At 44.8% G+C, this 23525-nt stretch overlaps 1 protein-coding gene across 1 annotated transcript in view; it reads left to right on the top strand.

Annotated features, from left to right (window-relative positions):
- LOC120930827 (NACHT, LRR and PYD domains-containing protein 3-like) overlaps positions 1-12521 on the top strand; it is a 77169-nt gene extending 64648 nt beyond the window's left edge. Inside the window, exon 8 of the mRNA XM_040342007.1 lies at positions 12132-12521. Coding sequence (XP_040197941.1) covers positions 12132-12306 — 175 coding nt within the window. The 3' untranslated portion in view covers positions 12307-12521. The remainder of the gene's footprint in view (positions 1-12131) is intronic.
- The last annotated feature ends 11004 nt before the right edge of the window (positions 12522-23525 follow it).

Genomic DNA, 23525 nt, shown 5'->3' on the forward strand with positions numbered 1-23525 from the left:
TACCTGCCATGATGTCTGTAACAACGTAACAATGTAAGCATAAACTGTCTATTTGCTGTCATATCGTTGGAAGAATAAACCATCATATAATGAAGTTATGTCTGAATATTTTGGAACCGAGAACACGCCTGGAGAAGGGAGAGGTTTTTGACACATCGCATGACACATGTTAGAGGCATATGTCCTCTCTGCTCTATCTCTGTCTCATCTCCCCCTGCCCCCCGGCATCTAACACTGAGCTCTGGAAATAACATGGATTATACAGAGATCTGGGAAGGACAGTCAGGTAAACATGTGGAAAATAGATTTCAGCTCCACCTGCTGGCTGGAAATGAAAATGCTAATTATTTATACACAATGTTTTTTTTTTTTTTTTTTTATGAAAGGCAAGTCCACTTTGCACTACAAGTGTAAAGTGCACTTGGACGTGCAGTCTCTGTAGATCCAAGGGGGACATACAAGGAAAATAAAAAACAGCATTTTAGCTTGCACATGATTGGATGATACAATCAGCAGAGCTTCCCCTCATTTCAGATCTTCCCCTCAGATTTACAGCGACTGGCACTCCCAAGTGTACTTTACACTTGTAGTGCAAAGTGGACTTGCCTTTTGTAAAAAAAAACCATTGTGTTTCCTATCACCTCGTAATCTGTTCCTTGTCCTATCAGAGGAGATATTCCCCTCCCCCTGTGTATTGCCTCCTCTTTACTCCTTCCTCTATAGTTACACACTCAGATTTGAAGTTATTGTAAACCTTGAAAATGAAGAATGAACAAAGTACATCCTTCTATAGTGTGTACATAGAGATTGTCATTTTTCAATCACTTGTGACAAAAAAATATTCAATGGGCTCAACATGTCTCTCAGCAAATTCCTTGGGGTGTCAACTTTCCAAAAAGGGGTAACTTGGGGGGTCTGTACTGCCCTGTCATTTTATTACCACAAGAAATGAGAATGAAAGTCATAAATAGTGTTGAGCGGAATACGCCATATTCGATTTCGCGATATATCACGAATATATAGACGAATATTCGTGAAATATTCGCTATAATAGAATATTCGTGATATTTTATAAAAAAAAAAAAATTGCGAAATTTCGCTAATGCGAATGCGAAATTGATTGCGAAATTTTGACAACTGTGGTGGGAGAACTCTGATTGGCTCTGATGCAAAAGAAGGGCGGAGAAAGTATTCGCGAATATTCGGAAATCGAATATTGGTGATATTTTATCGAAATTTCGCTAATGCGAATGCGAAATTGATTGCGAGATTTTGACAACTCTGATTGGCTCTGATGCAAAAGAAGGGCGGAGAAAGTATTCGCGAATATTTGGAAATCGAATATTGGTGATATTTTATCTAAATTTCGCTAATGCGAATGCGAAATTGATTGCGAGATTTTGACAACTCTGATTGGCTCTGATGCAAAAGAAGGGCGGAGAAAGTATTCGCGAATATTCGGAAATCGAATATTGGTGATATTTTATCTAAATTTCGCTAATGCGAATGCGAAATTGATTGCGAGATTTTGACAACTCTGATTGGCTCTGATACAAAAGAAGGGCGGAGAAAGTATTCGGGAATATTCGGAAATCGAATATTGGTGATATTTTATCTAAATTTCGCTAATGCGAATGCGAAATTGATTGCGAGATTTTGACAACTGTGGTAGGAGAACTCTGATTGGCTCTGATGCAAAAGAAGGGCGGAGAAAGTATTCGCGAATATTCGGAAATCGAATATTCGCGATTGCGAATATTCGGCAACATAAAAGGATCGCCTCAGCTTAGCTACTCGGCCCAGGGTTTCTAATCATACCAGCAATGCTTTTAGACGTCGATAGGATGTGATCTGTTTTAAAAATAAATTTGAAAAAATATGAATATTCGGAATAGCGAATTTTGGCCTCGAAATTCGAGTTATTCGCGAATATTCGAATATGCCATATTCGTAACGAATATTCGAAATGCGAATATTCGTGAGCAACACTAGTCATAAACTAAACGCTGCGTAAATTCCAGTAAATGTACCATAGTTTGTAGACGCGATAATGTTTGGGTAAACCAATAAATATACGCTTCATTATTATTTTTTACCCAAGACATGCGGCTGAATACATTTTGGCCAAAATGTATGACTAAAATTGAGTTTATGTGATTTTACAACATAAAGTAGAAAATATTTTTTTTTTTCAAATTTTCATTTTTCTTTCATTTATATTACAAAAAAAATCCCAGAGGGCATCGAATACCACCAAAAGAAAGTTCTATTTGTGGGGAAAAAAGATGCAAATTTAATTTTGGGTACAGCATTGCATGACCACGCAATTACCAGTTAATGCAGCGCAGTGCCAAATTGTAAAAATTGCTCTGGTCATTAACCACTTGCCGACCGCCCACCGCCGTTATACGTCGACAAGTTGGCTTGGCTGGGCGAGAGCACGTAGTATGACGTCCTCTCTCCCAGCCGCCACTAGGGGCGCGCGCGCGCCCCCCGCTCGCCCCCCGCTCGCCCCCGACTCCCGTGCGTGTGCCCGGCGGGCGCGATCGCCGCCGGGCACACGCGATTGCTCGGTACAGAGCGGGGACCGGGAGCTGTGTGTGTAAACACACAGCTCCCGGTCCTGTCAGCGGGGGAAATGCTGATCTTCGGTTCATACAATGTAATGAACGCGAGGATCAGTGTTTCCCCTAGTGAGACCACAACCCCCTACAGTAAGAACACACCCAGGGACATATACTTAACCCCTCCTCTCCCCCGGCCCCCTAGTGTTAAACCCCCTTCACTGCCAGTAGGCATTTTTATAGCGTAATCTAATGCCTTTTTATAGCACTGATTCGCTATAAAAATGACAGATGGTCCCAAAAATGTGGTCAAAAGTGTCCGAAGAGGTGTCCCGCCATAAATGTCGCAGTCACGAAAAAAAAAAAAATAGCTGATGCTGATCGCCGCCATTACTAGTAAAAAAAATATAATAAAAATGACATAAAAATACCCCCTATTTTGTAAACGCTATAACTTTTGCGCAAACTAATCAATAAACGCTTATTGCGATTTTTTTTTTACGAAAAATATGTAGAAGAAAACGTATCGGCCTAAACTGAGGAAAAAAAATTTTTTTTATATATTTTTGGGGATATTTATTATAGCAAAATGTAAAAAATATTCATTTTTTTCAAAATTGTCGCTCTATTTTTGTTTATAGCGCAAAAACTAAAAACCGCAGAGGTGATCAAATACCACCAAAAGAAAGCTCTATTTGTGGGAAAAAAAGGACGCCAATTTTGTTTGGGAGCCACGTCGCACGACCGCGCAATTGTCTGTTAAAGCGACGCAGTCCCGAATCGCAAAAAGTACTCTGGTCTTTGGGCAGCAATATGGTCCGGGGGTTAAGTGGTTAAATGGGTATTCTGCTGTTTTAAAGTAATGAAAAGATATTCCTGCGCTGGCCAAGTCTAAAAGGTTGGGTACTGCAGTAAACACTGAAGGTAGTATCAAGACCCAGGTAAGTATAAATGTAGAAGTAGTGCTGCGCTGTACATAAATAGGTGATAAAGTGCAAATGTGCTCACGTGACAGGTACCCTTGAAAGGCAATAAATGAATGATCAAAATAGCAATAATAAAATATAAATAATCAGCTGCGACAGTATAAACAATGGACTGATAAAGTGTCCAAATACTGTGAAAAGTGCACCATAAAATAGATGTGAGAATAAACTCATAAAATCTTTAAAATGGCATCATCATGTGACAAGTGCAACCATAAATAAATATATTCACACTAAAATTCCATAAAATGAAGAAAAAAAAAAGGAATGTCACATTGGGGCATGGAGGGGGGGGGGGGTGTGTAAAGAAGGATGCTCCATAGTGTAGTATTTAAAACATTTATTGGAATCAGCAGCAATAATAAAAACAGGTACTCACAATGTGAAGTATCAGACAGGCACATCAAAAACGAGTCGCAAACTCGTCCAATATCACTTCCGAAAATGTTTGTTACAGTCACGTAACTTCATCAGGGATAACTGGAGGCCTCCTTAGGAAGTAGGCTTTATATACGGTTGTGAATTAATAACAGGTAATTACTATGGTGGCCATTTTCTTGTAGCACTGGTCAGGACACTAAGCCAACTCGAATCAAAATGGATATTCACGTTAGACACTTTCCGCACCTCGGGGCTTGAATATCGAATTCGATCTGAATTGTGTTTATATCAGTGATTTTTAATCTTGCTATTGTTATGAACTATTTCACAAGTATTGCCCTCTACTACTATGTCATTTTGCTCGCCCATATGCATTTCCGGTGCAATTGCATATTACGACCCCCCCCTCCCTCTACCTCAATGGAGTTACCATTCTATATTAATATTTTGGCTTCTTGGGTTTCCCTTCAGAATAATTTTAGCAATATTTCCCCTGTCCATCCACCTGCCATATGTTTAATGTCTATTTTTTATATATATTTTTTTACATTTTATATATTTTAATATCTTACCATTTACATTTTTATAGACATTGGCCATTTGTTTTTAATAGTTTTTTTCCATATTTACACATTAGTTATTAAGAATGATCATTATCATTTATTTATTTTATTTATTAATATTTTTTCTAACCATGAAAATGGCTGCTGACCTACTTCTGGTGACATGAAAATGGCCACCATACTACTTCTGGCATCCGGAGCTACAAGAAAATGGCTGCCGTATATATTTAATGTTATTTTTGACCATGGACAACCAACAAAATGGCCGCCGACTTACTACTGGTGACAAAAACCACCCAAAAATGGCCACCATACTACTTCCAGGGACCAGAGCTACAAGAAATTGGCCACCATAGTAATTACCTGTATTAATTCACAACCATATATAGAGCCACTTCCTAAAGGCCTCCAGTTATCCCCTGATGAAGTTACGTGACTGTAACGAACATGTTCGGGAATGCAGGGCACCGGAAGTGATATTGGACGAGTTCGCGACTCGTTTTTGATGTGCCTGTCTGATACTTCACATTGTGAGTACCTGTTTATTTATTATTGCTGCTGATTCCAATAAAATGTTTTTAAATACTACACTAGGAGCACTACCCTCTTTACCCCCCCCCCCCCATGCCCCAATGTGACATTCCTTTTTTTTCTTCATTTTATGGAATTTTAGTGTGAATATATTTATTTATGTTGCACTTGTCACATGATGATAGCAGGGGGATGTAGTGGCGCTTTGCAAATACTAAAAACCGACAATAATTTAAAACAATAAAAATATTCTAAACAATGATTCCTAAAGTATGATGAGTGAGTCCGTCCTTTACTGGGGTAAAAATGTGTTCCACTCGAGGTCTATGCCCAAAGAATACCATCCAACATCAATAATTAGATGTGGAAGGAACTGTGAGTGAATATATAATGAAATCCAATGAATAAAAGTGCCTAACTGGCCGCACAGTGTACATGGGATAATAATCCTTTTTTTAAAAATATGTGTCATAAATCCTTAAAGTGCTTGATAAAAAAACAAGTGCAAAGTGCTAATAAATAAAACAATAATAGCAGTGAATGAAAGCTCCAGCTCTCCTGGAAAGTGGTTAATTACTAATTAGCAAACACATGCAGGAAAAAGCAACAACTGAAAAGAAGTCCAAAAATGCAAGTGTCCTAAAAACCTAAACGGTTCAATCATAAAACTGTTGTTTTTCTGTGCGATGAAAAAAATATAATAATATAATAATAAAAAAATATATAAAAATATAAAAATCATAAATAATAGTCCAAAAACAGATAGTACAATATCACTGCAGGATTAGTGATAGTGAATAAAACTATATCCAGTGCACAATCAAGTGATGATGATAATATTAAAAATAAAGTCCAAAGTGCAACGTGCATCTGTGCTCCATTCAACAATTCAGATGATCAGTGGTTAATTCAGTGAAGACTTGTTACATTGTGCTCATTCAGTGAAGACTTGTTACATTGTGCTCATATGTCTGTGAATCAAACCTGCCCGATTTTCCTCAGTGTGGGGATTATTTTTACCAACCTCTTACCTTCCTGAGGCTTTTACCAAGTCTGTAACAGGAGCTGCTCTGCAGTCACATAGATAAAATCCAGGATCCAAAGACGGCTCACACTCCTCCCCATTCAGGCTCTCAAAAAGAAACACAGGAATGCCTCCATAGCATAAAACCACAGGATATCAGTTTAATAAAGAAAAACGAATACACTCACAAACATTGCTGTGTTAAACAGCGTGTGTACAATCGAGTGTCAACGCTCTGCGGCCGCAAAGCAGGTGACTTCACCAGCAAGCCCTCTGTGTCCTCCTCACGCGTATCGCGACAGCCCTACGTCGCTTAATCATAGGATAGAGGGCAGCTGGTGTGGACATGATTTTTATAGCGCCGCATCACAAGTAAAGAGCTATGCAATTAGATAGCAATCATAAAATAAAAGTACATCTACATCATTGCGATCAATCTAGACATATAGTGTTTCTACAGTGATGTTAGATAAAATATGAATATATATAAAAAACACATAATTCAGACAAAGCGATCCTCTGAGCTAGGTGCTCCTCTAGTGGTAGGAGGAAGGAATAATATAAGTAAAATATAGGTGGACTGTTTAAAAATGTCCGCCACTGCTGGAAATGTAAGGTGCATATTTCAAATGCCCCAGCCATCCACCTCATTGTCGTGCTGACATTTAGATTAATCCAATATATTCAGAGAGACAGAACATAATAAGAAAAAAGGCAGTGCGGAACCAGGTAGGCAATCTTCTACTAATTTATGAAATAATTCATAAGTGTAAAACCCCTGATCAAGGCTAAAATATATGTGGGTGGGGATATATAAAGCCACCAATAAATAAAATTAAAATGAATAATCCAATGTAAAAAACCCCTTATGTGGCAATATTAACCATAAAGTGACTCGTATGTATAAAACCATGGCCAGGCTAATAATATATGGTAAAAAATTCCAGAGCCACAATAAGAAATATAATAAGGAATAATGTTAAAAATGTCATATAAAATGGCAATAAAAAGGAAAATCCGATACTGTAAGACCAAATACATGTTGCGCTAATCAAATAACCAGGACCAGTAAATAGGTACGGTGATGTGACCCTAAAACCACAGCAGTACCTATTTAAAATTATTGGTAAAAAAATTATAAAATCACTAGTAAAAGAATCAGGCAAATAGGTAGTTAAAAGTTGGATATAAAACAATTCAAATCAACTCGACATTGTGCCCCTGTGGCGTGAGGGTGCATAACTCGTGTATCCAACGAGATTCTGCCTGACTAATTTTCTGCACTTTATTGTCTCCTCTCCAATGCGGTTGTATTTCTCTATCCCCCCACACCATCAATGACGAGGGGTCTCTATTGTGGCACTGGTCATAGTGGCGGGATAGACCTATGCTTGGGGAACCCATTGATTATGTTTTGTGTGTGTTCCCGAAGTCTTTTCGCAATTTCCTTTTTGTTCTGCCCACATATTGAATCTTGCATGGACATTCCAACAAGTACACTACCCCCTCCGTCTCACAGGAGATAAAATTCTTTGATTTTATATTGTTTCCCTGTAAAAACAGAATTGAAAGTCTCTTTCTCTCTTTTGCTCTCTTTGGTGCGTTTGCAAGTAAAGCATTTTTTACACGGATAGTACCCTTTCTCATTAAAAAATGAAAAAACTTTTTTCTCTGGTGGATCTAGTACGTTTTTAGCAATAATATCTCTCACAGCGTTGGGCCCTCCTATATGTGAATAGGGGTTTTTCAGGAAGTACCTGTGCCAAATGTCGGTCGGCCTTCACAATGTGCCAATATTTTTTACAGATCGCCTCTATTTGCTTGTGTTGTACACTATAATCCATTATTAATGGTATTTTTCCAGTTGAAGGAGCTGTTTCTCACAGAGTCCTGGATCAGTGTGTCTCTATCCAAAAGTGACTACGTCTTTGATTTTTTTTCTCAATAAAATCTGGTTTGTAACCTTTTTCTATAAATCTTTTGCCAATAAAATCAGCCTGTTCCAGGATACTGTTGGTTTTCGTACTGTTTCTCCACAATCTCAAGAGCTGACCCTTCGGTATATTTCTCTAACCAGGGATTGTGGTGGCAGCTGTCCAGAGGCAGATAGCTATTTCTGTCCACAGTTTTTAAAATGAGTTTGAGTTACTAGTTTCGTCCCTTCTTTGGTAATCTCAAGGTCCAGAAAGTTGATTTTTTCATCACTCAGCTCCCAAGTTAATTTAATATTCTTGTCATTTGAGTTAAGATAAAAACCGAAGTCAATAAGACTCTCCTTATCCCCATCCCATATAATTAAAATATCATCAATAAAATGCTGTATAAAAGTAACTGCTGTGGTTTCCTATTATATAAAACCTCTGCTTCCCACTCTGCCATGTAGAGATTCGCAACACTTGGTGCATATTTGCGCCCATGGCAATTCCACAATTTGCTTGTAATACTCATTCCCGTACCAAAAATAATTATGATCCAAACTATATTCCAAACAATTAGAGATAAACTTTTTTTGTGCATTTTTTTAAGTCACTTAAAGTGTTCAGTGCCCAATTGGTGGTATGTACTGCTTCCTTGTGGTTGATGATTGTGTAAAGTGATGATACATCTGCAGTAGCCAAATACACTGTATTTTCCATCTAGTGAGATAGTATCTAATAGCTGAATCAAGTGTTTTGTGTCTCGGAGAAGGATTCGTTTTTTTTTCACTAAGGGCTTGTAAGAACCAGTCTATGTATTCTCTATTCTCGCACCTACGGAATTTATTCCATTCACAATGGGTCTTCCTGGAGGTTCATCTCTTGATTTGTGTAATTTTGGGAGTGTGTACAGAACTGGGATTTGCATCCTACAGGTTGTAAATATTTCGCTTCTTATCATGTTTAGTAGGTCTTTCTTGGTCCCTCTTTCTACAAGTTGCGCTAGATCATCTTTATACCGGATTATGGGGTTCCCTGGCAGTTTTAAATATGTTGTGTTATCACTCAATTGGCGATCAATCTCCTTTTTGTAGGCCACTTTGGACTGGACAACATAGCCCCCCCCTATCGGCTGGTCTTACAACTACATCATTTCTTTCGTCTAATTTTCGTATGCCATTCTTAATGTCCCCCTGGATCAGATATTCTCTTGATTTTCATGTCATACAAGTCATTTTAGTACCATCCGTCTGAAGGCTTCAATATGTCCATCATTACTTATGGGCGGCTTGAAAACTGATTTATATCTAAGATTACTATATACAACATCTGTTTCTTCAGTAATATTTCTGGTTATACCTTCTCCAGGTTTATTCATCATATATTTCTTTATGTGGAGACTTCTTGCAAATTTATTAATGTCCACATATGCATCAACTATTGAAGTTTTTCTTTGGGCATATATCAGGCCTTTATCCCAGTACTTTTGATTTCCTCCTTAGTTAATTCTACTCCGCTGATATTGGTCTCTTCTTCTTCTGCTTCTTTGCTCCCGCCCTGCATCCTCTCTTTGATTTCCGTGTCCCTCCAGATTGATTTTCTTGGGTCCTCCTGGTGTGCTCTCGTCCTCTCTTCTCTGTCCCGATTCTCTGAGCATCCTGGTTCCTGTGATCTCCTTTCCCTTGTTTCGCCTGGTCTGGGTTCCGGACTCCAATTCCTCGAATTCTGCACCCCCATTCTCCCGATGACGCCTGGGGGATTCTAGGCGTCTCTGCTCTAAAAAACGCCTTGGTGATCCGTTTCTATTTTCTCTTTCCATGAGAATAGTGCCGATTTGGTGTTCTCCTATTTCATAGTGTCTTGGTGTGTCTTCCTCCTCCACCATCATCTCGTCGTAAATGATCATAATGATTATATACAGGTACGTTATATGAATTTTCATACATTCGTCTGTCTTCCTGTTGATAATAGTTTCCTTCTCTTCTAGGGGTCTCATAGTAATTACCTTCTTGGTAAGCTTGATTTCTCCATGGTGGTGTCCGTGATCTTCCCCTATATGGCATCTGTTGGTGTGGTCTAGGGGCAACATAGGTATTGGGTTTTGCCAGTTCTTTTTCCAGAAAGGTTTCCAACCATTGTTGTTCCCATTTTTTCTGGGTTTTTGGTTCGGGTGTTTACCCCTTGATGTGTTCCGTAGTGTTAGTGTTCTGACTTGTTGTGTTTTTCACTGCTAGCATTTTGCCTCATATCCAGTTCAGGTGAACTCTATTTGATGCAATCCCCGATTCTTCTAGTTTATTCTGCCATTTAAATTACCAGATCATCTTCATAATCTTTCATGTCTCTCTGGTATTTTCTTTTTTCCTTGCAACTGTCTCCTTGTCCTTTTTGCTCCATATCTCTCTGTAACTGTTTTTAGATAGGGCTATAAATCGGGGAAGTTCTTTACTGCCTTCTAGATTTGTTTTAATTCGGTAACGTTTCGATCAATTGTTCTCAAATTTTACGTTGTTTTCTTTATATCAGTAATGCAACAATTCAAGAACCTTTGTTCATTAAAAAACTGAAACCACTCATCAGTGGATTCCTTATCGGTTAGGCCATCATTAATGGGTACAATCCCACCTTAATCTCCTTGGGATCAATCTATCCTTGATGTAACTTCTCATGGGTTGCAATATCCCACCAGGCATTGATTTTTTTCTCCATCAGATGACCCATTTTCTAAAGCAGTTTTCAATATTCCCTGCTGGGTTTTCCCTCTGGTTTCTCAAAGATATTTTCCATATCAATTTCCCTATGTTCAAGGAATCTAAATACTTCCATGGTTTGCTGCCCAAGTAGTGTAGATCTAATAATCAGTATAAAACAAGGGGGGAACTAATGCGCAAACCAGCCTAACCCGGGAAAAAATATCGTGGTACAAAATAAATTAATGTTACAATCAAGCAGCAGCCACAACTAATAGTGCTCACGCACTGACAGCATATGATAGACAGGGGGATGTAGTGGCGCTTGCAAATACTAAAAACCGACAATAATTTAAAACAATAAAATATTCTAAGCAATGATTCCTAAAGTATGAGAGTGAGTCCGTCCTCTACTGGGGTAAAAATGTGTTCCACTCGAGGTCTATGCCCAAAGAATACCATCCAACATCAATAATTAGATGTGGAAGGAACTGCGAGTGAATATATAATGAAATCCAATGAATAAAAGTGCATATATATATATATATATATATATATATATATATTTTCACTCACAGTTCCTTCCACATCTAATTATTGATGTTGGATGGTATTCTTTGGGCATAGACCTCGAGTGGAACACATTTTTACCCCAGTAGAGGACGGACTCACTCTCATACTTTAGGAATCATTGCTTAGAATATTTTATTGTTTTAAATTATTGTCGGTTTTTAGTATTTGCAAGCGCCACTACATCCCCCTGTCTATCATATGCTGTCAGTGCGTGAGCACTATTAGTTGTGGCTGCTGCTTGATTGTAACTTTTAATTTATTTGTACCACTATATTTTTTCCCGGGTTAGGCTGGTTTGCGCATTAGTTCCCCCCTTGTTTTATACTTGTCACATGATGATGCCATTTTAAAGATTTTATAAATTTATTCTCACATCTATTTTATGGTGCACTTTTCACAGTATTTGGACACTTTATCAGTCCATTGTTTATACTGTCGCAGCTGATTATTTATATTTTGTTATTGCTATTTTGATCATTCATTTATTGCCTTTCAAGTGTACCTGTCACATGAGCACATTTGAACTTTATCACCTATTTATGCACAGCGCAGCACTACTTCTATTCTGCTGTTTTATTTCATAAACCCCCCCAGATCCTTTCCTGTATCTATCAATTTCAGAAGCCCCTGTATGAGGCACTGTGTGAGGTTCTGCTTAATAACCGGGTACATAAGGGGGTGACTGAGCTGTCACAGCGCCCCCTCTTTATACTGTGTAGACATAAGTACTACAACAGCTTCACCTTTATCATCTTCCCTAATAAGAAGATCTTTCCTCTGTATAACATTCTGTATATCCTGATATTCCGCTCTAGTGATGTTATGTTACTTTTCACTAAATGGGAATAATTCCTCATATTCGTCTTATAATATAATATCATGTGTCTGGATTTGTCTCTGCAGGTTGTGGGGATGTGGTGTGACTTCCTCCGCCTGGGATGATCTCCGATCCATTCTTATCAATAATCGATCCCTTGCCAGACTGAATTTAGCAGGGAATAATCTGGAAGACTCTGGAATAAAACTTCTATGTGAGGGGCTCAGAGATCCTGGCTGTACTCTGCAGACACTGGAGTGAGAATTATCCTATAAATGATATAATATTCTGCAGGATTCTGATATAAATCTTCTATGTGAGGGATCCAGACATGTCACCTAGATGAAAGTTATACAAAGACAGACTTCTGATTGGCCGGTTACACTGGGAGTTCCCATCATAGTCCTTCAGGTCACTCGCTGTTATTGGCTTTCACCCCCTCCCCCCTCCACTGACTATCAGAGATCAGACTTTGGTTGGGGTCACACTGGAGGTCACAGCAGGGGGTCCGGTGCATCTTCATTCACCATTTCAGGTCCAGTTTCAGCCAATTGGGCTGAATTTGGACCTGAAATGGACCAGAAGACACACAGGACTCTGTATTCTCTTCATTCAGTGACCAATCATAGACAGATGGTCCTCAATTAGAATCTGGAAGGACAGAGCAGTGTTGCCAACCCCCCCCCAAGTGAAATTTACTGGCAAGATGCCTAAAAATTACAAACACCACCAATTTTTTACTGGCACTTAAAAAAAGCACCTAAAATGGCTGTTTTCGGTGCTAAACTGTGCAACTTATAGTATTTAAACTAACTAACTTAAAAAAACTAATTTCTCTATTTGCATGAAGATCAGGTTAATATAACAGCCAGCACAGCGTTCCCCATTACAGTGCAAGGGAGAACTCTGCGAACCCTGATGTAAAGGACGATGCCACAGATCACGATCTAAGGGGGAACTCTGATGTAAGGGTGGCTCCCTTGCACTATAAGAGGAAATCCTGCAGACTCTGATGTAAAGGGGAACTCTAATGAGGGGGGGGGGACTCTGGTGACCAGAGATTACCTTCCGCATAGTGAATACACTAAGGTAATGGGGGTTACTGATATATGGGTTAACATTTATTTCAGTGCCCCCTTACATTATTTTTTATTTTATTTTTTCAAAGAATTTTATTAGTGTTTTTGTACTTTACAATAGGTAGAACAAATACAGTATGCAAAGTGATGCAGTATCGAAAATAACATACAACCATACAGGAATGCATCTGTTAATACATGCAGTCACAGCATCATCACTTACAATAAGCTTACAAACAGAGCATAAAACAGCAAAATGCACCTGGAACTGGTGTAAACGATAAGCCGCGAGGCCAAACTGGCAGGACACGGACAGGAGACAGAGTACTGTACTCGGATCTAACCGAGGTATCCTAGGGGGGGGGGGGGCTGGGGACAATGGAATGCCATCAAGGGGATCCTGTCGGTAAGGTATTGAATGGGAACTTAGGACGTGTCCCCCACACCCGCCCACCCCCAAGGGATCACACTGAGCGGGAGGGGGAACCACATGTAGCAGTCAAAACCAGGGCATGCTAAGTTCCATCAGACAAGAAAACCATCGATCCCTTGTGTAGTGTAGAGCACAGGCCCCGGAAAGAAGAAAAAAAAAAGGAGGGGGGGGAGGGGGAGGACTATGAGAATGGCCTATTATGTGTGGAGCCAAGCAGGTAAGGAGGTCGCAACCAAGAATCCCACTCACACCGCAGGTGTGCGGTGAGCATTGGTATCCTGGGGGTTCCCTAATTCCCTGTAGTGGAGCCAGCAGGCCCAGGTGAACCTAAATTTGTCATGGGTGTCTCTGGCCTGGTGTATGATCCTTTCCATTTCCTCAATCTTTGCAACCCGTGAATGCCAGTCCTCCACCGAAGGTGGGGTAGTGGACTTCCATCTCAACGGGATGCATTGGGTGGCCGCATTAATAAGCTGTAGCATGAGGGATTTCCTGTATGACCTCCCAGAGTCAGGTGAGTAATGAAGGAGATATTGTGCAGGGGTAAACTCGGGGGAGAAGGTGGTGATCTGGGTGATGAGGTCGTGAATCTGCCTCCAGAACGGTTGGAGAATCGGGCAACTCCACCAAACGTGTAGAAAGGAGCCGACCTCCGCGTTGCACCTCCAACACGTGGGCGGGACCCCCGGGAAGAGTTTGTGGAGTCTTTCAGGCGTACGGTACCATTGCGAGCAAAGATTGTACCTATTCTCCTGAGCCGAAACGTTGATGGACCCCTTGTGGGCATATTCCCAAATGATGTCCCAGTCTGCAGAAGAGCGATCTAGTGACAGGTCTACGTTCCACTTGCGGTGAAGGGCCACGTTTGGGGAAACTTTAGCCATCAGAAGGGCGTATAGTACGGAGATCAGGTGCTTTTGGGGGTTCGTTTCACTGCAAATCAGTTCAAAAGGGGCGAGGTCCCTATGCCAGTGTGCCGGGTTCGGTGTGTTATGAAGGAAATGTCGAATCTGCAAAAATTTGAAAAACGGGAGGTGCATGTCAGGAAATTTCTCAACCATTTCAGGATGGGAGAGAAGAACGCCGTCCTTGAAAAATCCCTCTGCCCTAATCGTACGTCCACGGGGGACCGCCGAACCAGGGGCCGGCACAACATCAGGGGGAAAGTCCGGGTTCTGTGTGATAGGTGTCATAGGGCCTGGAGAAGGAATTAGCTTCAAGGACCGACAGGCAACTCTGAAAGTAGCCAATGTGGGGCCAATCAAGGGGTGATCCCTGCACGATTTAGGGATCGCCGACGGGTCGATCCAGGGAAGGTGGGAGATGGGGAAAGGGAGATGCGCATTCTCAACGCTGATCCATTCTTTAGGAAGGGTGTGTGTATGCCAATCCACTATACGCGTCAATTGGCTCGCCCTGTGGTACATGGATAAGTCTGGTAGGCCTATGCCCCCTTTTAGTTTTGGAAGAATAAGTTTATCCCACCCAATTCTGGGGGGGCGACCCGCCCACAAAAAATTCCTGCAAATTCTGTTGAAGGACGCGAAAAAGGCGGGGGGTAAACCAATCGGGACCGCCTGAAGGACATACAGGATCCTGGGGAGTATGTTCATCTTCAGAATTGCCGCCCTGCCGAACCACGAGAAATGGCCCCTCCCCCATTTGAGGAGATCATCACCCATGGTCCACAGGACAGGCAAATAGTTAAGAGAGTACAGTGTTTTTAAATCCATCGGAAGTTTAATGCCCAGGTAGGTTATGGCCTCACCCTCCCAACTGAAGGGAAAATTTTCTTTACAAAGGGAAACCATCGATCCAGGAAGAGAAACATTTAACGCTGTGGATTTGCCAAAATTTATTAGGAGGTTCGAAAGTCGGTTAAAGAGCTCAAAATCTTTTAGGAGGTTGGGGATAGTGGGAATTGGATTCGTCAAGAACAGCAGTACATCGTCCGCATAGGCTGCTAACTTGCAACATTTTTGCCCGACCAGGACTCCCGATATATCCTGATTGTCGTGCAACCGATGCAGCATGGGCTCCAGGGTAAGGACAAATAGCAAGGGGGACAGGGGGCATCCCTGGCGGGTGCCGTTAGCCACGGAGAAGGCGTCCGACAGCCGACCATTCACTCTGATCCTCGCCGAGGGGGTGGCGTACAAGGCCGTAGTCAATTGGATAAATCGACTCGGAAGACCCAGCTTACTCAGAGCTGCGGCCATGAAGTCCCACGCCACCCTGTCGAACGCCTTCTCCGCGTCCAACGACAACAGGAAGCCTTCGGTGTTGGTCGACCGCAGCCAGTGGTGGACATTGATGGCTTTGGTGGTGTTGTCCCTGGCTTCGCGACCGGAGGACAAAACCCACCTGGTCAGTGGACACCATACCTGGAAGAAAAGGAAGCAATCTATTTGCCAATATCTTAGCATACAGTTTAACGTCCACATTCAAGAGTGAAATGGGGCGATAGCTAGGGACCAGCGTGGCATCCTTACCCGGTTTTGGAAGAAGGGTAATATGTGCCTCTAGGATGTCAGCAGGGAGGGAGGGCGTGTCTGGGAGCTCATTAAAGACCCTCACCATTTTTGGTAGAAGTTTGGATGCAAATGTCCTGTAATATCCGGTCGTCAGACCATCCGGTCCCGGACTTTTAACCGCCTTCAACTGCTTCAGGGCCACGGAGGCCTCTTCGACCGTGAGAGGCGAGCCCAGGTGGGATAAATCTTCCGAGGGGACATCAGAGCGGCCATATTTGGTGAGGAAGTCATCAATGAGCTTCAGACGATCCTGAGGGGACCCGACGCCGGGAGCTTTGGGCAAATTGTACAAACCCTCAAAGTATTCTACAAATTGTCGCGCGATACAGTCAGTGCTAGTGACCTGCGATCCCGACGGGGAGTTGATAGTGTGTATCGTGTGAGAGGACTTCCGTTTTTGCAAGGCCGACGCTAGCAGTTTGCCGGCTTTATTCCTGAACTCGTAGAAGAGCTTATGTGTAAGAGCAAATTTAAGCTTTACAGTGAGTTGGAGTTCCTCTAGCAAGTCTGTCCTGGCCTTGACCAAGTTTGAGTGAGTTTGTGTCGCCAGCATGCGTTTGGAGAGTTCAGCGATGCGGGCATTCCTACACTTACGCCTCTTAGCTGCCAGGGACATGAACTCACCCCGGAGGACGCATTTGTGCGTGGCCCACAGGGTGATAGGGGACATTCCCCCTGTGTCGTTGGTTGTGAAGTAATGAGAGATACTTTCATCTATCAAACGTGCATTTATTGGGTCGAGCAAGAGAGAGTCGTCCAACCTCCAAACAGGAGATCTGGTATTGTGCTCTGGCAGCGTCAATGTCATTGTAACAGGATGGTGGTCCGAAAGGACCATGGGCTCTATAGTCGCGCTAGTCAGGGACGGGAGGTCGTTTGGCGAAAGAAAGAAGTGGTCCAGTCTCAAATATTTGTTGTGGAGGGCAGAGAAATACATGTAGTCTTTCACGTTCCGGTATAGAGTACGCCAAGAGTCATGCAGGGACAGGAGACTAAGTTGAGATTTAATGGCACGCAGTGCGCGGTAAGGCAAACAGGTGGACCCGTTGGAGGTGTCTAGGATAGGTGACAATGGGATGTTGAAGTCACCCCCCACAATAAGTGTCCCGTGCTGGAAAGCAGTCAGTTGGAAGAGCACCGAGCGGAAGAATGTAACCTGTCGTGTGTTCGGGGCGTAGATGTTAGCTATCGTGTACGGGCGACCGTGCAGTGTGCCCTTGACAAAAAGATATCTGCCCAGCCCGTCCCTCTGCACCTCAGTGATTTGGAATGGGCAGTGCTTTGAGAACAGGATCGAAACCCCCCTAGACTTCGCTTCACTGTTAGTGGCATAAAACGCAGTCGTGTAGCAGCGGTCACCTAATTTGGGGACGTTGTCGGATCTGAAGTGAGTCTCTTGTATGAGGACCACGTGAGGTTTGTGCGGTCTGAGTGTATGTAGCCGCTGTGAGCGTTTTTCAGGAGAGTTCAAACCTTGAATATTAATGGAATACAACAGAAGCCTTTAGGGGGGCGGTGTCTGCTGCGGGGACGGAGGTGAGTGCGGGGGGTCTCCTGCCATAGCGTGAGCCGAAAGGGTGAGGGTTGGAGGCCGGGAAATAGAGATGTAAGTCAAGACTGTCTATATATATATATATATATATATATATATATATATATATATATATATATATATATATATATATATATATATATATATATATATATATATAGAGAGAGAGAGGCAAGAGGGCAAGAAGAAAAAAAAAGGGGGGGGGGTCGGTGAGGGATGAAGGAACCGATTAAAATGGGAGGACAAAGTCCCCTCACTTGACGTAAGTCAGTAGCAATCGGCAGGGTGCGGGCGCGCAGGGCACCTGCGCCCTAAATAGAGCACAAGCACCACGGCACGCAACCGCGTGGGGGTTGGTCGGAGCCTAACCGAAGAACAGCGAGGATTAAGTAAGTGTGTGTCACGATGGAGTGCCACCCCAGGACGAGAAGTCATACATGCGTGCATATGTGGAATCAAAACCTCATCAGTTTACATGGGCAGGGTGAAAAACAAAAGGGGGCACCCCCCACTTCAGGCCAAAATCCCATGGCCGGGCAAGGCCAAAACTAACCCCAAACGGATGCTTTAACCATTGTGCAGTGCTGAAAAACATAAATACCTGGACCACAGCCGTCCACGCCGCCCCACTGGCGGGCCCTAGTGGACAACAATGTGCTCGGGGCAACAGCAGCCCGTGGCAAGAAGAAGACCGGGGGCGTGCACGGCGCGGCCCCAAGCTGTGCGCAAGTAGTGAGCACGCTGGGGAGCCATATTAAACGGAGGGCGCCCAAGTGAAAGCGGACCCACTATGAACCCTGTATCGGTAGATGCCAGAGGGGCAGGGTAACACACAGCACTGGAGTAACACGTTACACCTAATAGATCATAGCAAAATCAGTATTTAAGGGACAGCGGTACAGCCTAGCAGCACCATATAACGAGATGGCCGTGTGTGTGTGTCCGCACAAGCCCCCCCCCGCTGTGTGGATGTCAATAAGAAGACCAGCGGGACAGAGTGGCACGCCAGGAGCAAGCAACCTGGGGAGAGACACATGCGACCCCACACCGACACCCGCTTAGCCATCAGTACTAGAGATCGGAAGAAGATAACGTAAACAATAAAATTCTATAATGCAGCTACAGAAGCACAGCAGTCCATCAATAGGATGTCAGCAGTAGGCTACTTATCTGCAGGGCAGCACACTAGCCCCGTGCATCAGAGCCCATCACCGTGGCGGGGAAGGACACCGGGACCCCTGCCATCAGCCGCCATCCCGATCGGAACGGTCCGACCGTGGCAGGGAGGTAGATCAACGGGAGTCCTGCGGCAACATACTGGTGTGATAGGTGGAAGAACCGGAAGTCCCCAGTGGCGAATATCAGCCATCGTACCGGAGTTCAGGCCCTACTCCAATGGGTGGGAGGGGCGGGAGTCCGTGGTGCAAGCGTCCACATGCCAGGGGGCCAATACCCCCGAAGTCCGGAGCAACATACCGTCTAGCGGTGCAAGAGCCAAGCAGAGTTCGATCCTCCGGGGGGGAAGCAGTGCGGCTAGCGTGAAGCAGTAGCAGGTTTTCGGCTCGTTCGCCAGGATAGTCCGATTCCGCGCTGCTCGATACGTATGAAGGAAGCATCCGCCGGAAGTGTACTTGTGCCCGAATCCCGGAAGGGCGCCACCGCCGCAAAGCAGCATGGGCAGTGTAGTCCAGGAGGTGGAGGCCCGCAGCGCTCACTCGAGGGGTATTGGAGGGAGCCGCCCACTGCTTTAGTCAGGAAAAGGGCGGGAAAATGCTCTGGCTGTAGTACAGGCGGCGCTGAGGGGGCAGGGCAGTCCATAGCCATGTACTCCCAGCAATGGCTGCGAAAACAGTAGTGAACACGAAAAACAGGCAAAGTAACAGTTCAAAAACGAGATGTAGGATAGAAACAGTCTGGTGGCAAACGAATCAGCCGAATAGTCACAGGGCAGTTAGAAATCCCTGCGAGCTCTCCTCGCTCCCGGAGAGGCTAGTGGGTCAGGCTCCCTCCTGGAATTAGGTGCAGAATTCGAGATGCGGGAGCCCGATGGGGATCTCCTCCTGCGGTTCCCAGCAGCTTGCGTCTCCATTCTGTCATCTTGAGGTTTGCTCCATCTGCCCACGGATCGGCGGTATATGGCGTACCAGTCCGGTACCGCCACAAGTGGTAACCCCAAAGCTTCGCAAAAGTGCGGCAGGTCCTCAGGCACTTTTAGTAGCGCTGTGCGGCCCTGGTGGGAAGCCGCCAGACAAAAGGGGAACTTCCACTTGTAGCGTATCTCCCTGGACTTCAGGACATCCAGCAGGGGTTTGAGGTCACGTCTGTGCTTCAGGGTGATCCCCAAGAGGTCTTGGAAGAGCTAAATAGGGGAACCGCCATGCTGAAGGCGCTTACCCCTCGCCTGCCTCAGGATCTCCTCCTTCAGCCCGTAGTCCACCAGGCAGCAGATTATGTCCCTGGGGGGCTCCGTGTCCCGGCCCCTAGGGCGCAGTGTCCTGTGAATTCTTTCCATGGCGATGGCAGTGCAGGGAGGTCTATTGAGGATTGAATTGAACAGACCCGTCACCTCCTGCAGGATGTGCTCCCCAAATTATGGCGCCGTCCTCGGTTCTCAAGGTCCTCCAGGTGCCGGTTAACTTCCCTTAATTGCAGGGTATGGTCGTCTATCTTGCGGGTGGAGCGTTGGAGGACAGCATCATGCTCCTCAAGCGCCCTTTCAGTCTTCGAGACCCGGCCATCCAGTGCATGAATGTCCAGGCGCAGGTCTGCAATGGCGGCCGTGAGCGTATCTTTTATGTCCGCCGGCACAGCTCTCAAGTCCTGGATGGTAAGGTGCGGAGCAGGTGAAGCTTGCATTGCCCCGGACCCCCCGCCTGACAGTGGGGGGAGGAGAGGTTGAGCTGGAGACAGCACGATCTCCTGAGTATGGGGTGGCGAGACTTGAGAGCGGCCCTGAGGAGCTCCGTGGCGGGAAGGGGCCATGTTACCACGGCCCGCCCGAAACATCTCCGAGATGTGCTGGCCCAGCGCGTCGGTCTGCTCCCTGGGAGACCTCGAGTGAGATGCAGAGGACTGCCTCGATGAGGTACCCATGTCCAGACGCTGAAACGGCAGTGGAAATCACGGCAAATTGTGAAATTCGTCCCGAGGTGGCAGGAGCTCAGCGTTCAGGCAGCTATCTCCTAGCTCGGTCCGGCCACGCCCCCCCCTTACATTATTGTGTTCACTCCCCCCCCTTACATCAGTGACACCTGGCAACTCCAGCTTGGCGGCTCTGGTTTTATCGGATAGTCTCAGCTACACAGTCTACACACCTCTGACTTCTCTCATGATCCCCAATCTGGCGGCGCTCCCATTTTTGACTTCTCTACTGGCTCCCCCTCAGAGACTGCAGACATGATAAAAGATGAGATGGTCAGAGACTGCAGACATGGTACAGGAGATGATCAGAGACTGCAGACATGGTACAACAGATGGTCAGAGACTGGAGACATGGTACAGGAGATGGTCAGAGACTGGAGACATGGTACCACAGATAGTCAGAGACTGGAGACATGGTACCACAGATGGCCAGAGACTGGAGACATGGTACAACAGATGGTCAGAGACTGGAGACATGGTACAACAGATGGTCAGAGACTGGAGACATGGTACAACAGATGGTCAGAGACATGGTACAACAGATGGTCAGAGACTGGAGACATGGTACAACAGCTGGTCAGAGAATGCAGACATGATACAAGAGATGGTCAGAGACTGCAGACGTGGTACAGAACATGGTCAGAGACTGCAGACATGGTACAGGAGATGGTCAGAGACTGGAGACATGGTACAGGAGATGGTCAGAGACTGGAGACATGGTACAACCGATGGTCAGAGACTGGAGACATGGTACAACAGATGGTCAGAGACTGGAGACATGGTACAACAGATGGTCAGAGACTGCAGACATGGTACAACAGATGGTCAGAGAATGCAGACATGATACAAGAGATGGTCAGAGACTGCAGACGTGGTACAGAACATGGTCAGGGACTGCAGACATGGTACAGGAGATGGTCAGAGACTGGAGACATGGTACAACAGATGGTCAGAGACTGGTACCACAGATGGTCAGAGACTGGAGACATGGTACAACAGATGGTCAGAGACTGCAGACATGGTACAGAACATTGTTGCCAAAACGTACGTAGAATTACTGACAGTTCTTTAAAACAAGTCCGTAGTAAGGGAAGTGTGCCAGTAAGACTGGTGGCGATTGGCTCGAGGTCAGAACTGCGCATGCGTAATTCCTGGAAAATACCTGAGAAGATACGATTCTGAGCCGCCAAGTCTGACTCATGCACAGCCTCTGCCCAGCCCACCCGCCGCGCAGCCAATGAAGTCCGCGCATTTTCCCGCCAGCCTGTAAACAGGCAGGACGGAGGAGCCTCATAGAGAGAGCTTACTGAGAATTCTCTGTTAAGGTCCAAAACGTATAAAGTAAACGCCCACACAACCTGAAGTGCACAGTCTTGACCTTGTCTTCTAAATGTTTTATTTTTACCTATCTAACCGATCAAACCTTCTGAATTTCCAATCTCAACCTTCTGAGTTTTAACATCTCTACCACACACCCTTTAATGCCTATTTTGTAACCTTCTTGTTTTTGCAGAGCTTTACACAAGGCAGACCCCCCTTTACCCATTAAGAGGCTGCCAGGCCCAGACACCAGTTCCTTCCAGTACACCAACAAACACGGACTCAGTCTAGGGGATGCCTTTTTTGTAGATTTATTGCAGCGCTTCAAACAGGATAAAGAATGAGGGTGCAGCATAGTCCAAAATGAAAAACAGACAGGAGAACATCATCCTTTGTTGGAGGTAGAGGGACAGTGTGAGTGTACTCGCATCATGCTGAGCTCTCTCTATGAGGATAAGATCTAAGGGGGAGATCAGAGGGGAGCCAGAAGTATGGCAGCAGAAAGGGGTGATGATGCCCAGAGGGTAGAGTACTCACATTGCAGGCTCAGCCAGTGCATACAACACATGCTTTACATAGCAAGCAGTGGAGGGCAAGGGGTGTAGTGATGATGTCACTCCCAGTACCTGCCACAGCTGTTCTTGCACCGATTGCTGATCTCCAGGGGGCAGTGCCTTAGTCACACGTCACACTGTGCTGTCACACTGACTGTCAGTCTGTCACTGTGTCAGTCCGACTACAAGACTAGTCACCGTGAACAAAGAGACACATTGGGCAAGGTGGGCAGCAGCAGCCAGCAGACTCCACAGTCCACCACACACTCAGTCGGGCAGGCACTGGCAGGGGTCTGTCCATCCCTTGCTCGGGTCCAGTGGGGGTATGTGTGCTGTGTGGTCTTTTACTCCGAGTCCCGACTGGTAACGCAGGCTCCCAGTCCCAAGTCCCACCACTCAGCTCTCATGCGCAGCACACGTCTGCTCTTAACTCCAGGAGGCTCCTCCGTCTGCTCCTGCCTGACTGTTTTTAAAGCTGGCGGTGGTGTTGGTGTGAAAATGCGCTGAGATCATTGGCTGCACGGTGGGTGGGCTGGGCAGAGGCTTTGCAGGGGTCAGACTCGGCGGCTCAGATTCGAATCTTCTCTGGGATTTTCTGGAATTGCACATGCGCAGTTCTGACCCCGAGCCGATCGCCACCATATTTACTGTCACCTTTCCCTTACTACGGACTTTCACGGACAGGGGAAAAGGTGCCTTTTTTTAAGGGCTGTCCGTAAATCTACGGACGGTTGGCAACACTGGGACAGAGCGAGTCTCTAGACCAGAAGTGACCCCTAGATGCCAATAAAATCCCCCCATCCTTGTAGATATACAATTGTCACCTCACTGAGCCTCAAAGAGAAGTCCTAGTCATTTCATCTACAA

This window comes from Rana temporaria, chromosome 3 (assembly GCF_905171775.1).
Source record: "Rana temporaria chromosome 3, aRanTem1.1, whole genome shotgun sequence".
NCBI classification, from domain to species: domain Eukaryota; kingdom Metazoa; phylum Chordata; class Amphibia; order Anura; family Ranidae; genus Rana; species Rana temporaria.